Below are 15,690 nucleotides of genomic sequence, written 5' to 3' on the forward strand. Positions count from 1 at the left end.
TATTAAAAAAAATCGTTTAGCTCTTAATTTATGAGCATAGAAGTCAGCCATTATTTTGTATTGTCTCCATCCTTGTCAACTTGTCTAATTCCTTAACGTAGTCGAAGACATTTTCAACATACATCGGTAGCAGCGGTTCCAAAACCAATGATATAGTTCGTATTCAAAACATAACGTTTGTCAAGGGTAACTGTACAGTTTTACAATGTCAACAGGCTGTTGATGTTTGACTAAGTCTTAAGATATACTCTTAAGGTAGAAGACAACCTGCAGTAATTTCGTTTATTGTACTCAAGAGATTCAATTAATTTTGGAACTTTCAGTCAATGACCAGCTTTTAAATGAGATACTCCGTCTCGTCCCCTTTTTTAATTAGTGTGGTTACCTACTTAATAAAATAGAAATGCAATGAATGTTGGAACTTTGGAAGTTGATTTAGACGTGCAATTTATGTTGCAATTGTGACTAATAACAAAATAAGCAGGTTAACTTCGTGATATACTGTTTCCATGAAAGAGCAAACATAGTTATAAAAAAACCTCGTTATCTACTATTCACTGTTTATACAGAATAAATACCAAGCTATATGTCTTGCCATTGGATGCTTGTATCTATTTTGAATACTTTAGGGTTTATTTATAATCATAAGGGCAGTTTAATTACAGAATACTAGCGTAGTAACACTGGTTTAGAACGATAAAAGAAATATATTTGTTCAACTTACCCATGTCCTAATATGATGCCATTTGACACACAACGTGCGTCATTTACCGAAGGTATTTGCAACAAATAAATAAATAGATTAGAAGGTAATCTACACCCTTAAACGTTGAAATGGTCTTGCAACAAAGACTAAATCTGTATTTAAAATGATAGGTAGAAATATCTATTTAATGCAAAAACAAAAGCATTTATTGCAGATAAACCGTGCAATAGTTTAATTCCTATTGTAATTTAATATACAAAATAATCCAATATAACATGATAGTTACAATGTATTAAAAGTTAAAAATAAATAATTTTGGTATGTACATGTAAAAATGTTGGTGCTATCTCGGAGTAGATTTTGGTATCCGCATTTAGCGGTAAACACGATTAAATCTTTATTATTTTTACCTTAGTCGAAAAGAAAATACAAATATAAAAATGTTTGAAAAGGAGCAATCGATATATCGTTCCCTTTCATTGACACATATTACACACTATGATTGAGTTGGGATGGTTGGACTCTTTATAGTGCTGCATAATTGCTAATAAACTTGTTTAAATGTGTCAATTCACCCGACATACTTTGATAACACAACTATCCCTTAAGAAATGCTGATTACCCTACATTCAGCAATAATACTCACCGTAACTCGTTTGGATTATGCCATATTATCTTAAATAACGAGGACTTCTAACTTATAATATTATACTTTTCAGACAGACTATACCTTATTAACAGTTTTGATAAACTTGATTTATATCATCATCAACGTAAATTAAAAATTGTTGTGGGCTAATAAATTACCGTTTAAGTTTATTATTAATGATCAACTAAACCATGTATGGCAGTTTTTTTATACAATGTAAAATATTCATTCTTCTTTTTCTTTATTACTTGTGACCACTTAACTTATTTTAATCCTTATACTTAGCAAATTAATTTGTTTTTATAAAAGTTTTTTATCACATTGTTATTGTTAAAATTTTATTGCATTTTATATATTTATTTATTTATTAGTAATTATTTGTCTTACTTAGTGATAATTATTTATTTATTTATATATTTATTGGTTACCGTAACTATTCACTAATTGATAATTTATTATTTATCAAATGTTCAAAATTGAGAAAACGAGAACTGGTAAACCATGTATCATCTTCAACGGGATAAAGTACAGACATCACAGGGTTCTGAAGAACGGCGAGACATCTTGGCGGTGCTTGGGAAGAAGTTGTGGTGCTTCCATCAAAACTGATGTGAATCAGACTTTAGTGACTGCAGGTAACCAAACCCATACTGGGGAACACCCCGTCACGATGCGGTCGCTCCTGTCACCGTTGCCCCGCGCTGTCACGTCACCGGCATCCTCGGCGCCCCACACGCCGCCGGCAGCACCCGCGGCTATCTGCTCCACGCCCGACCCAGACTCTTCACCGGAAGCCACACCATCGTCACCTGCAGCCTCTGCCACGCCTGCTGCTGTATCACCAGCCGGCTCGCCACCTTGCGCTGCCGTTGGTACACCTGACCCGCCCACGCCGTCGGCCCCGTGTCCGTCTCAACTCCATATAGAAAACCAAGCCCTCAATCAGAAGATTTTCGACCTCCAGGAGCAGATGAAAGTCATCCTTGACCACTCGATAGAATCGGATCAGAGGCTCCTCGAGTACACGGATCAGGTTTTTGTGGCACGTTCTTCTGTGAACGTGTCTACTTCTCCGCCTCACGCTAAAAATCAATATTGTCAGACCACAGACTCATTTAACCGATCTTGTGAGAGGTGTCCATTATTAAAAGAGGAAGTACAAAACATGTTGACTACCATCAAGACCTTGGAAGAGGAAATCAAAACATTAAAAAATGAAAAGTTGTTGTCTTTTGAAAAACTCAATAGTATTCAAACCCCAAATAATATTATAATTAGCAACAGTTACGAGATCCTATCTAAAATACAGGAAGAGGACGACACATACACGGCAGTTGCTACAAAAAAGAGGAAACGAAAATCAAACAAAAAGAAACAAACAAATCATTCTATTGAAAAGTGCAAAACGAAAAAAGAGTACATGTTTGCTGAAAACAAGAAAGAAAAACTGCCATTTAAGACTGTCTCTATTGTAGGCGACAGCCATGCCCGACATCTTGCCAGTATGATGAGGGCGGGAGTGGACGGTGTTACTAATGTATGGGGAACCTGTAAACCCGGAGCCGGCCTCCTCAACACAATCCCAGACGCCGCCCCTCCTCCAGACAACTGTTTCGTCTTGATCTCCGGGAACAACGATGTAGCTGCAGGGAGACAGAACATAATCTTCAACAACCTTGAAGAAATAATTAAAAACTGCAGGACGTCTAAAGTCCTGATAACGCCTTTATTTCCAAGGCACGATCTGCCCCCCGATAGCCCGATACAGGAGACCATCAGAGTAGCAAATGCCTACATCAGCGAGCTCTGTGTTCGGAGTGAGGGAGTGGAGATGCTCGACATTAGCCGCATCGGGCGACAGTTATTCACCTCTCACGGCCAGCATCTTCGCGAGAGTGGGAAGCGACTACTGACGTGCCTCATGATTGCGCACCTGGCCACCATGGCACCAGACCTTCGCCGCCACAAACCTCCGCTTGTCGCTGCACCTAGCCACTCACTGCCCACTGCTATGTCGAGAACCGAAGGAGGACCGGAACCCGATCTTCAGGAGACGCCAAAGCAGCCAAGGGTGTTGCATTTTGAATCATTCGCTGACGCCGTTAAGAGCACAGGACACCAGCAGCATGGCAATATATTAGAAAAACAAAATTTTTTAGGGAACCCACTACTAGTCACCAAAACAAATTGACTGACCTCAAATCGAAATTTAAAAAAACAAATTCGAAAAACAAATTTTCAGATAGCTTGACATTTTTGCATCAAAATGCACAAATGGCTACAAACAAGAGAATGGAACTTTCCCTCTTGTGCGAAGAGCTTCTTCCCGACGTGCTAGTCATATCCGAACACGGATTTAACAGCAGCAACATTGAACACTTCAACATTCAAAATTACCAATTGGCTAACAAATGCTGTCGCACCTCAGCCAAAGGTGGGGGTGTTGCGGTTTTTGCTCGGAACAATCTTTCGTTTACCCCTGTTTCTGTCGAAAGCACAACTGACAAAGACTTAGAAGTCACAGGGGTAAACATTCACAGAAACAACAGCACAATCCAAGTAATTGGAGTATACAGGTCCCCAAACGGAGATGAAAAACAATTCTTTTCCAAATTTGAAAAACTTCTGACTGACATGACAAGGAGGGATCGAAAATTTATCGTCATGGGAGATTTTAACATTGATGTCCTAGATATCGATAGTCCCTTGACGAAACATTTCGCTGACTTGTTGGGGTCCTTCGGTCTTGTCTGTTCAATAGACACACCAACAAGGATTACCGGCACTTCAGCGACTGCGATAGATAACATCATATCAAACTTGACTGACCTCCGGGTGTCTGTGATCAACACAGCCATCTCAGACCACTATGGCCAACAGGCCATTGTCAGTGGTCTCAAACCAGCACGGGACCCAATCATACAAACAACAATCAGAAACACAAAGCCCTCAAACATTGCTCTTCTAAACTCTTTTCTTTCGAGAGAGAGTTGGAACTGCCTAAATTTTAGAGATCCCGTTGAATTACAATTCAAAAACTTTAAAGACACTTTTATTTTCCATCTGAACGTGAGCTGTCCCCTAAAAACAATCCATCAAAAGGCTACAATACAAAAATGTGAATGGATTACAAGAGGCATTTTGGTTTCAAGGGAGAAATTACGATTTTACTCTGAAATCAACAAGCACTCGAGTGACGAGGCTTTCAAATTTTTTTTACAAATTACAAGCGGATTTATAAAAAGGTGATCAGAGCTGCAAAAGCATATGACGTCACCAAAAAATTGCTCACGTCAAACAATTTTTCAAAAACGGCATGGGCTATCATTAAAAATAAAAGTCCACCAACTGAAAGACAAATTGAGCTTCAGATTGGAAACGATCAAGTCAGCGATGCAGCCAAAATCGCGGACGCTTTCAATAATTTTTTTGCCTCGGTTGGTGCTGACCAAGGATTCAGTCCAAAGCAGCATCAGCCACATTCCACTTTGGTAAGGAGCCCAGCAGCTTCTATGGCTCTGGCTCCTACTACAGAAGAGGAAATTGCCAGAGTGATAAGAGATCTTCCTTCAAAAAAATCAAACGATTTAAATCATGTTTCAATGTGGCTTCTTAAGCAATGTGCACAGCACCTGTTCAGGCCGCTTGAACATTTGATAAATCTCTCTCTCCGCTCAGGAATATTTCCATCCTCTCTGAAAAAGCCAAAATCACCCCGATATTCAAAAAAGGTGACCCCAAATTAGTTCAAAATTATCGTCCCATCTCAATTTTACCAGTTTTCAGTAAAGTTTTTGAAAAGATCTTCCTCAGTCAACTCTTGAATTTTTTGGAAAAACACAACTTACTATCATCAAACCAGTTCGGTTTCCGAAATGGGAAGTCGACAATAGACGCAGTAGTTGGGCTGGTCGAGATGATAGTAGAAGGAATTGAAAGTCATAGAGACACACTTAGTGTGTTTCTTGACTTATCTAAAGCATTTGACTGCGTTGATCACAACACCCTAATTCACAGACTGGAGTATTACGGGATACGAGGAGTGCCACTCTTGTGGCTTGAATCGTATCTTAGTAATAGAACACAATTCGTAAAAATTTCTGACGTACGGTCGGAGGGGGGTGAGCTGGGTTGTGGTGTTCCTCAGGGCTCCATTCTCAGTCCGCTACTCTTCCTATTGTATGTCAACGATGCTGGCTCATCTTTGCACCAAGGACGAATAGTCCAGTATGCCGATGACACGACTCTCTGTTTCAAAGAAAAATCAAAACACACAACTTGAAATGACAACATTCACTGAGCTCAACAACTTAATTCAACATTTCAATGAGCTCAATCTTAAAACAAACCCGTCAAAATCGGTGTTTGTTCAATTTCGTTTGCGGCCGACCGTCTCTGATCAAAGTCCTATAGTGATGTTGGAGGAGACTGAGATCGAAGAAGTCTACTCGACTAAATTCCTTGGAATACACCTTGATCGAGGGTTGACATGGGATAGTCATGTAGACAACGTTTGTTCAAAATTGTCCTCAGGCATTTATGTTTTGAGGCAGCTATCCAAATACTGCCCAACTCAGGTACTGATGACGGCGTACTATGGATTGATATACCCCCACCTGTCATACGGAGTGGTCTTGTGGGGAGGCTGTGCAAATACACATTTCTCTAGAGTGTTAACACTCCAAAAAAAAGCCGTTCGAACAATTGCAAAACTACAATGGAGAGAGTCGTGCAGACCAGCATTCAGAAAACTGAAACTGTTGACATTACCCTGCCTCTACATTCTAGAGACGTCTATGTTTTTCAAGTCAAAATGCAATCTCATCAGAGGTAGTGATATACACTCATATGAGACTAGAGGCAGGGACAACTACCGAACTGGGAGACACAGGACGGTAGTACATGAGCGCTTGCCTTCTCAGGCAGGAGCTCAGTTTGTCAACAAACTGCCAAATTTCATAAAAAGTGCCGCAATGCCTAAGGCATTTAAAACTCGTCTGAAAAGTGCATTGCTCTCAGAAGCTTTTTACAATACAGACGAGTTCATGGCACATGTTTGGGTGACCACATAATTGGCTGACTGACGCTGGTGCTAGAGTGGGAAATTCGAATAAATGAGCAGTAGGATGGATGGAATTAATTGTATGTACGAAAGTAACCTAGATGTAATGTATGAATCCAAAATTTTAGCTTATTTTCTTCTTTGACAATTGCTATAACATGTACATGTTCTAAAGCAATAAAATTATTATTATTATTATTATTATTATTCTTGAAAAACCTAGCACTAGTAACCTGTGTTCAACCTTAAAAAGCTGAAATACTATGTATTTAATGTTTCACTTTATGAATCATATTTATAATATCAAATAAATATATGATCTTAATATATATATTGTGTGCGAGATCCGGGTTCGACTCCCGGCGGAGCAAGTACTTTTTGTGACTCAATGTTTATTGAAATTAAATAAGGGTATTGCCTTTTATACAATATTTAATGTATATATATATATATATATATATATATATATATATATATATATGTGCGTGCGCGTGTGTGCGTGCGTGTGCGTGTGTGTGTGCGTGTGCGTGTGCGTGTGTGTGCGTGTGCGTGTGTGTGTGTGTGTGTGTGTGTGTGTGTGTGTGTGTGTGTGTGTGTGTGTGTGTGTGTGTGTGTGTGTGTGTGTGTGTGTGTGTGTGTGTGTGTGTGTGTGTGTGTGTGTGTGTGTGTGTGTGTGTGTGTGTGTGTGTGTGTGTGTGTGTGTGTGTGTGTGTGTGTGTGTGTGTGTGTGTGTGTGGTAGTGCTAAAATTCAAACCTTGGAATATAAGAAAATATGTACTGAAATGCGGCTAAAATACATTGGGAAAACATTTTATCAGTGGTTTCCTTCTCGTATTGAAACTATATCATTCCAATTATATTTCTTAATAGAATAAATCCGTGTGAAACCATTTAGTGGATGTTTAACTTTACGAAGAAATTGCTTGTATTATATATATTCAAATTTACTTGTATAATATAATAGTTATACAACATTGAATTGGTATTGTTCATTTTTGTTTATGAATTAATACCTTTATAATTAGTGAATAATTTATATCATGGTGCGAAATAGTCTAGTGATTTGTTTTCTTAATTAATATTCAATGTAAACAAACAACATAATATATACAAATATCTGTATAATATATTTGTGTGTGTATACATATATATATAAAACTATACAGGCTGGGTCAGAGATATGGTAAAATATTTCAAGACGTGATTTTAGAGATAAAAATAAGAAAAAAAAAATGTTATATAAAGGTAGGTCCGGAAACCCTCCATTACTGAGTAATGGCTGGCGAAAGATTTTGCTTTGTTTTCAGTTCATCTGGTGAAATTAACTAATTCTGAAAGGTTTTGTTCTTACTTTTTAACTTTAATAAGATGGATTTATACGGAAAATCACCTGAAAATCAAATAAAACCACTCTAGAGGTTGTAGTGTGAACAATTCTTGAGAAAAAGTTTGAAATTTGCCAAAAATCTAAGAACAAAAATACCGTCTTAAATGTTTGATATTGAATAACATTGTTAAATGACCAATAAACAAATTGTTTTTTTCTAATACAGATTGTAGAGAATTTAATTCTGAAAACAACTATGATAAGCAAAGTTAACCAAATGTATAAAAGATTTATGAAATTGACTCCTCACGTATTACACTATACATCAATGTTTTGCTTTTTTATAATAAGGAATGAGTATATGATTGGTAACAATTAATCGTAATAATTAATCGTTTAAACAACAACTGTTAAAACATTTTTAAATAATAAATAATCAGCTGGGAATTTTTTTATTGGATGGCATATGTGAACTTATTGTTGAACAACAACAAACTGTAAAGATACTATGTGCTTGTGTTAAGTATTTTAACCAGTTATTTCCATCCATTTAATAAGTTATTTTGTGTTGTGTGTTTCATTTATTAAAAATGGAAGGTAATATTCATGTGTATTCAAACTCTGAATTAGCAGACATGCATTTTAATGTATGGTTTGGGACGCTGCAATAGTACTTCAGCAAGACGTCTGAATCAAGAGAACTTTCCTAACCGCAGGTGTCCAAGCACAAGAGTTTTGCCACTATTCATCAACGCCTATCTGAAACAGGTTCTTTGAAGTCTTCGGAGCATAGTAATGCAGGCATCGCCAGATCATGTGGGACTGTTGAATTAGAATAGTTGGTTCTTAATGAAATTTCTGATTATCCTGAAAAGAGTACTTAGAGAATTGTCACTACAGTTTAATGTCAGCCAATCTAGTATTCGGAGAATACTACACAAGTACCCGTTACACCCATACCAGTTCCAGCATGTCCAAACTCTTTTGCCACAAGACTACGCTCCTCATGTTGTTTTTTTCATGGTTTCTGTTAAAATGTGCTGATCCAAACTTTTTAAATACAATTTTGTTTACCAATGAGGCTCACTTTACAAGAACAGCTATCATTAACTTCCATAACAACCACATTTGGGCAAACAGAAATCCTCATGTAATCAAACCTAATCGCCGACAACATCAGTTTTCAGTAAATGTTTGGGCTGGAATCTTAGCAGATCATTTAGTCGTATTCGTGCTTCCTCCCAGGCTTAATGGCGTGGTGTACTTGAACTGTTTAAGAGACGAGCTACCTAACCTGCTTTATGATGTACCTCAGCATTTGCGCCAAAACATGTGGTTTGTGCATGACGGGGCACCAGCGCACTACTCAACTGGCTGTTTGTGGAAACCTAAATGAGAGTTTCACAAATCAATCGATAGGCCGAGGTGGACCAGTTTCATGGCCAGCAAGATCACCGGACTTAAATCCTTTGGACTTTTACCTTTGTGAACATTTAAAAACATTAGTTTACTCTTCCCCAATAGATACCATTGAAGAACTCCGATTAAAAATTTCTAATTGAATAGAAACCATTAAGCAGACACCTGGAGTTTTTGAACGGGTCCGAAACTTGATGAGAAGACGCCTGAACGCGTGCATTTTGAACAATGAAGGTCATTTAGAGCATCATTTTTAATCTTCCGGTGAGACTTAAAGCAATTGTAGAAACCCAGCGGTTTCACGATGTTCTCACTTCTTTTGACTTAGTCTGGTCCGTGAACACACCAACTCGAGTGACTGCTAGGTCGAGTACGGCCAACGAAAACGTCATCACAAACTTTCCGGGCGTCTCTGTTACTGTTCTCGACGCGGCCATCTCTGACCATTTCGCACAGGAGACTGTAATTAAACAATTAAATCCTAAATACGAACCCTCTTCAGCAAAATTTAAAAGAAATCTAAAACTGAAAACATTAAAATTCTCAACAGATTCCTCCAAAGAGAATCTTGTTCATTTGTGGATGCTTTTGAACACGTAGAGGAAGCATTCACTGCGTTAAATTACAGCCTTAATTATTACCTAAATATTACTTGTCCATATAGAATAGTAAAGGAGCGATTCCATAGGAAGAGTAATAACTGGATTACTCAGGATATTCTCTACTTGAGAGAAAGGATCAAATTTTACCATTCAATCTATTTAAAATCAAATAACGAAAACTTCAAAAATGTTTATAGATCGTTGAAACACAATTATCGTATGGAAATAAAAGCCGCTAAAGCACAAGATGTTGAACAAAAATTAGAGAACGCAGAAAGTTTTTCAAAAAGTGCGTGGGAAGTAATAAAAAGCGTTACATCACAAACAAAATACTCAAAATAATCAAATCCAAAACTAAAATTTGACGGTAAATTAACAGACGACCCATTTCTAGTGGCTAACGAATTTAATATTTTTTTTTCGACTGTGGCTGTACCAAGCACATATTTCAGTTGTGACAATCTTGTAGAAAATGTAGTAGTGAGTCCGGTCTCTTCCATGGTTCTGTTTCCTGTGGGGGAGGTGGAGATGGCAGTCGTCTTGAGAGACCTCAAGCCGAAGAAGTCCAGCGACATCAACGGAATGTCCGTGTGGCTAAGCAAGCGTTGCTTCAAGCACATTTTGACACCACTTACTAAATTGATAAATCTGTCCTTCGCCCAAGGCGTTTTCCTTTCAGCTTTGAAGACAGCAAGAGTGGTTCCGATCTTTAAAAAGGATGATCCTTGCATCGCAAGTAATTCCGTCCTGTTTCCATTCTTCCTGTCATGAGCAAAATTTTCGAAAAGGTTTTCATTAGAAGGCTTGAAGGTTTTCTTGAACAGTTTGAAATTCTTAACCCTGAGCAGTACGGATTCAGGAAAAACAAATCGACGATTGATGCTGTAACAAAACTCATTGACTGTGTTGTTGATGGCTTGGAGAGGCGAGAACAAGTGCTCAGCATATGTCTCGACCTTTCAAAGACCTTTGACTGTGTGCATCATGGGACACTGTTGCATCAGTTATGGACATGTGGTGTTCGAGGTCAGCCGCATAAATGGCTTTCGTCATACCTCAGTGGCAGAGAGCAGTGTGTGCAGATCGCGAACATTCTGTCAGGCAAAGTAAAAATGCAGTACGGTGTTCCCCAGGGTTCAATTTTGGGGCCCATACTTTTTCTAATTTACGTCAACAGATTGAATTAATCAATTCAAAATGGAGAGATGATTCAATATGCGGACGATACGACTCTCTGCATCAGATCAAGTACGAAACAAGATCTTGAGATCAAAGCCTTTATTGAAGTAAACGCATGCATCGAGCACTTTCCAAATATAAATCTAAAAACTAACTATGCCAAAACTAACGTAATAAAATTTTGTCTCCGTCAACAAGAAGACGAATACAGACCAATTGCGATGGTGGATGAAGCTATCTTAGATGAAGCCGAATCCACCAAGTTTCTGGGGATGTACCTGGAGCGATCACATTGACAGAGTTTGCTCAAAGGTTGCCTCAGGCCCTTATGTCTTACACAATCTAGCAAAATTCTGCTCGTTTTATGTACTGAAAACTGCCTACTTTGGCATAGTACATCCACATTTGACCTACGGTTTGAGACTATGGGGCAGCTGTTCTAAATACATATGTGACAGTATTTAGAACACAAAAGAAAGCTGTTCGAATAATTTCGAAATTAAAACCCAGAGAGTCGTGTAAAACTGCCTTCAGGGAGCTTGGATTTCTAACCTTACCCAGCCTCTATATTCTCGACGTTACCCTGTACTGCCGATTCAAATGTGAACTGGTTCAGGGCAGGGACGTCCATCAGTACGAGACCAGAGGCAGGAACAATTTCAGAACTGAACAGCATAGAACGGCTATGTTCGAACACTTACCATCTCAAATGGGTGTCAAGTTAATCAATAAGCTCACTGGAGATCTCAAACGAATTAATGAAACCAAACAATTCAAATCTTGATTAAGACACTTTTTGTTGTCAAAGGCATTTTACTCCATTGATGAGTTTACGATGGGCCGCTGGGATGAAAATTAGCATTTTATTATTATTACTTTATTTATCCTTTTCTGATATCCAAAACATGCAAAATACAATATATTGTTAGGTTCACACATGAGTATGTGGAATTAACTGTGCCTATGATAAGATAGGTTTTAGTTTATAGATTTTTAATTCAATATGTTGAAATGATGTTTGCAATGCAATTTTGTTAATTGTTGTACTGCAATAAAGAATTATTATTATTATTATTCTATTATTATTACAGATGTTTATTGTATTTAAAAATACAATTTTGAATTTTATGTTTCTTTTCCATTACCTGTTACCAATCAGATACTCATTCCTTATTATACAACAGCAAAAGACTGCTGTGCAGTGTAATTCGTGAGGAGTCCATTACATAACATTTTTTTACACATTTAGTTAAATTTGCTTATTATGGTTGTTTTCAGAATTAAATTCTTTACAATCTGTATTAGGAAAAACAATTTGTTTAATGGTCATTTAACAATTTTATTCGATATCAAACATTTAAGACGGTATTTTTGTTATTAGATTTTTGGCAAATTTCATACTTTTTCTCAATAACTGTTCACACTACAACCTCTAGAGTGGTTTTATTTTATTTTTCAGGTGATTTTGCGTATAAATCCATCTTATTTGAGTTAAAAAGTAAGAACAAAACCTTTCAGAATCACTTCATTTCACAAGGTGAACTAGGAAACCAAAGCAACATCTTTCTCCAGCCATTACTCAGTGATGGAGAGTTTCCGGACCTACTCTTATGTATATTTTTTTATTATTTTTAGCTCTAAAATCACGTCTTAAAATATGTTGCCATATTTCTGACTCACTCTGTATATTTAAAAAATCTAATATACCATGGAAGGAGTACGTCACAAGTAAGTGGAAGTAATGGCATACTCAGCTCTGATAACTCCGTGGTAGCCATCCGCCTAGAAGGTAATCGTCTCTGTTCCAGGATTAAACACTGCACAATTTTGGTGTTTCTTAGGTGTTTCTATTGATTTATATTTGCTTTTCTATTGAATATAGAATTCAGCTTTTTTTGGAAAACAGTGTTTTACACCAATAGTCAATATTTATTTTTTTAATGTATAAGTATATAAAATCTAAATTGGACATATTTCGAATAATAATGGATACAAATTGATTGATAAATACAAATTATTTATTGAATAAATATTGTCATGTATATGTATGCATATTTTAAATAGAGAAAGTTTATGCTAGAGCTATCATTTTGAATCTACTAGGAACACGCTTTTGAGATGCCTGCATATTATTTCTTTATACTCACAAATATTTTATCATTGATATTTGTATGTAGCTAACATTTAGAGTGGTAAAGTGAGTACACATAATGAAGAACCTGATAGCCTCCCTTATATTAATAAAAAATATTCTTGAAATATTTTAATCATTGCGAAGTATAATAAATCTGAAATATCAACAATAATATTCTTTTGATTAAAATATCAAATTAGGTATTGAAAGCATGTTCTGTTACTATGTATAGAGGAAATTTTCATATAATGAAAATAAATACTGTCTATGAATAGAAGTTGTGTAATTTACAGTTAACGGTTAAAACACGATTGTAAAGACAAAAGCGTATAGTGATATTGAAATGAAAATTACTTAAACAATTGTTTCGTCTGTTGCATTTGTCATGCTGAAAACAGTATTGGCTATGCTTGCACTTTTTTAGTGTTTTGTTTGTTTGTTATCTTAAATAAAAAGTTATAGAAATCGCACGGGGTCATTAAATGACCTTTGCCTTGCGGGGTGACAGGATATTCTGGATGATTAATGAGAGGGAGTGGCCATATCCTGTCAACATCCATGACGAAGGAAATCGGGCATTTACCTCAGTAATGCATCCTTGGAAAGAGGGAAATCCAGTTAAAAACTAGACGTTCCAGGCAAATTAGCTGAATTGCGACACATCTTATTCCCTAATGTCAAGGGTAGCAACTGTCCTTGGGGAGGAACACCTACTCCCACAGTAATCTGTCACAGTAGACTAGACCTATCGAACTACCATTGCTCCCCAGAATTTCGACATTTGGGGTTCGTGATGTGGCGCTCCTGGACACCCATAAGGTTGCCCAGATTTAAATAACTGGTTTTTTCCACATTTATAAACAATGCAGTTCAATGGGAAGGTACAAACAAGCCTGAAATAAACCCTTCTTAAGAAAGTGCACAATAAATGAAAAACATTTTAAACGAATATTAAAAATGTCAAAAATTACAGAATTGCTGTAGAATCCTAGGATCCTCTCTTTGCGTTTAGTCCTAAAAGGACCACTGGGTTTCTTCCAGCGTAACATGGTATTTAGACTATGTAAGGTAGATAAAACCAACCGAAATTCAAATATAACACCTTCAAACTAATGCAGTGAGTTAATTTAAGCTTCAGTAGAAAAGTGACTAAAATGACTTCACCCTGATAAGCGTTTAAACAATGAAAACTGGATAGTTAAAAAAGGATAAAGATCAAGAATACACATAAAATATAAGATTATAGTATTCTAAAAAAATACCATACATTTACAATAATACATAGATGCGAACGGTTTAATTGCTAATATCAGTAAAGTTTCTTAAGTAAAACAGTTTCTACGTGACAGTTTAAACTGATTTTTTGGTTAGTCACAGCATAAAAAGAAATATAATTTAAATATGGATGAAAGTATAATATTGTAACAGTTATTATTACGATCCTCTTTTGTGCTGATTTTTTGCGTCAAGGATCTCAACGGCAGGTCCAAATCCAGCCGCATAGCTCATAGCGACGTCCTGTCCATCTTGGGTCTCAGTCTTTAGGAGATTGATTGTTTGGAAGGTGTAGTGCGGATCGTCTGAAACAAAAAGTCAGGTGTAACAAAATAAATAATGTATCGTTTGTCTGTCTTGTATTTCTTTGTGATTCATGACTACCTCTGTCAGGCCGGATACAATAATAATAACTTTGTTTAAATAAATCTAAACACGTTAATAAAATATATAATAAATACACTATGATAATGATAACTAAAATATATAGAAACTAATAATTAATTTTGGTAGCTTCGTGTAAAATTACCGATCTATTTATGGAAGTGGAAGAAGCAAAACGACAAACAATGCATCACTTATCTCTTACAAACGCGGATTTGTATAGAAGAACCAATGCTATAATCAGTTTGTCCACGGACATAGATGATCCAATGCACAAACAGATTTCTTAAAAATGACCCTTACCGCCTTTATATCACTTCAGAACAGAAAGAACCGTAACCGCCAAAAGATCGCTTTTAATTAGTACTGAATTTACAAGACTGATATCTTCCTGAGTACTATGCACTTTATTGTCAGACGGTTTTTAGTAGTGTATTATGCAAGTTTCTAGGCGGTAAACAGAATCAGCTGTTACTTCAGCTTCAAATTTTCAAGTCGAATATTGTGACATAAAAAACCAATTTAAATTATCGTTAAAACGTTCACGACGATTTGTACCCTATCAGATAGAAGCGATCTTTTAAAACTGCCATCGTTTACTCGATCGTAAAGCTCGTCGTGCGCACTATGGGCACACGTTTCTAAATAAGAGAACAAATTAAAATTCTTATAAAAAAACCCATATAACAATATTTTCTCCTTACCATAAATTTTGAAGAAATTACAGTACACACAATCTCGTAGTTTAGTACACGTTTTGTCAAGAATCTCAAATACCTAAAATAATATATATTATATAATATGGAATCCCGATTAAGCTCTTCCCTAGACTTTCATTTCCCTGAAACAATATTACTGAAAAGAGTAACGCATTAAAAGGTTAATCTATTCGTCACAACTTTTTTGAAATGCGAGTTAATAAATATTTTGAATTAAAAAATTCTCTTATAAC

General features: G+C 36.5%; 1 protein-coding gene across 1 annotated transcript in view; it reads right to left on the bottom strand.

The window, feature by feature from the left end:
• Positions 1-14,513: 14,513 nt before the first annotated feature.
• Positions 14,514-15,690, bottom strand: part of LOC124366775 (membrane-bound alkaline phosphatase-like) — a 34,912-nt gene continuing 33,735 nt past the window's right edge. The window contains exon 9 of the mRNA XM_046823376.1: positions 14,514-14,659. Within this exon, the coding sequence (XP_046679332.1) occupies positions 14,514-14,659 (146 nt within the window). The remainder of the gene's footprint in view (positions 14,660-15,690) is intronic.

This window comes from Homalodisca vitripennis, chromosome 7 (genome assembly GCF_021130785.1).
Source record: "Homalodisca vitripennis isolate AUS2020 chromosome 7, UT_GWSS_2.1, whole genome shotgun sequence".
Classification (NCBI taxonomy): domain Eukaryota; kingdom Metazoa; phylum Arthropoda; class Insecta; order Hemiptera; family Cicadellidae; genus Homalodisca; species Homalodisca vitripennis.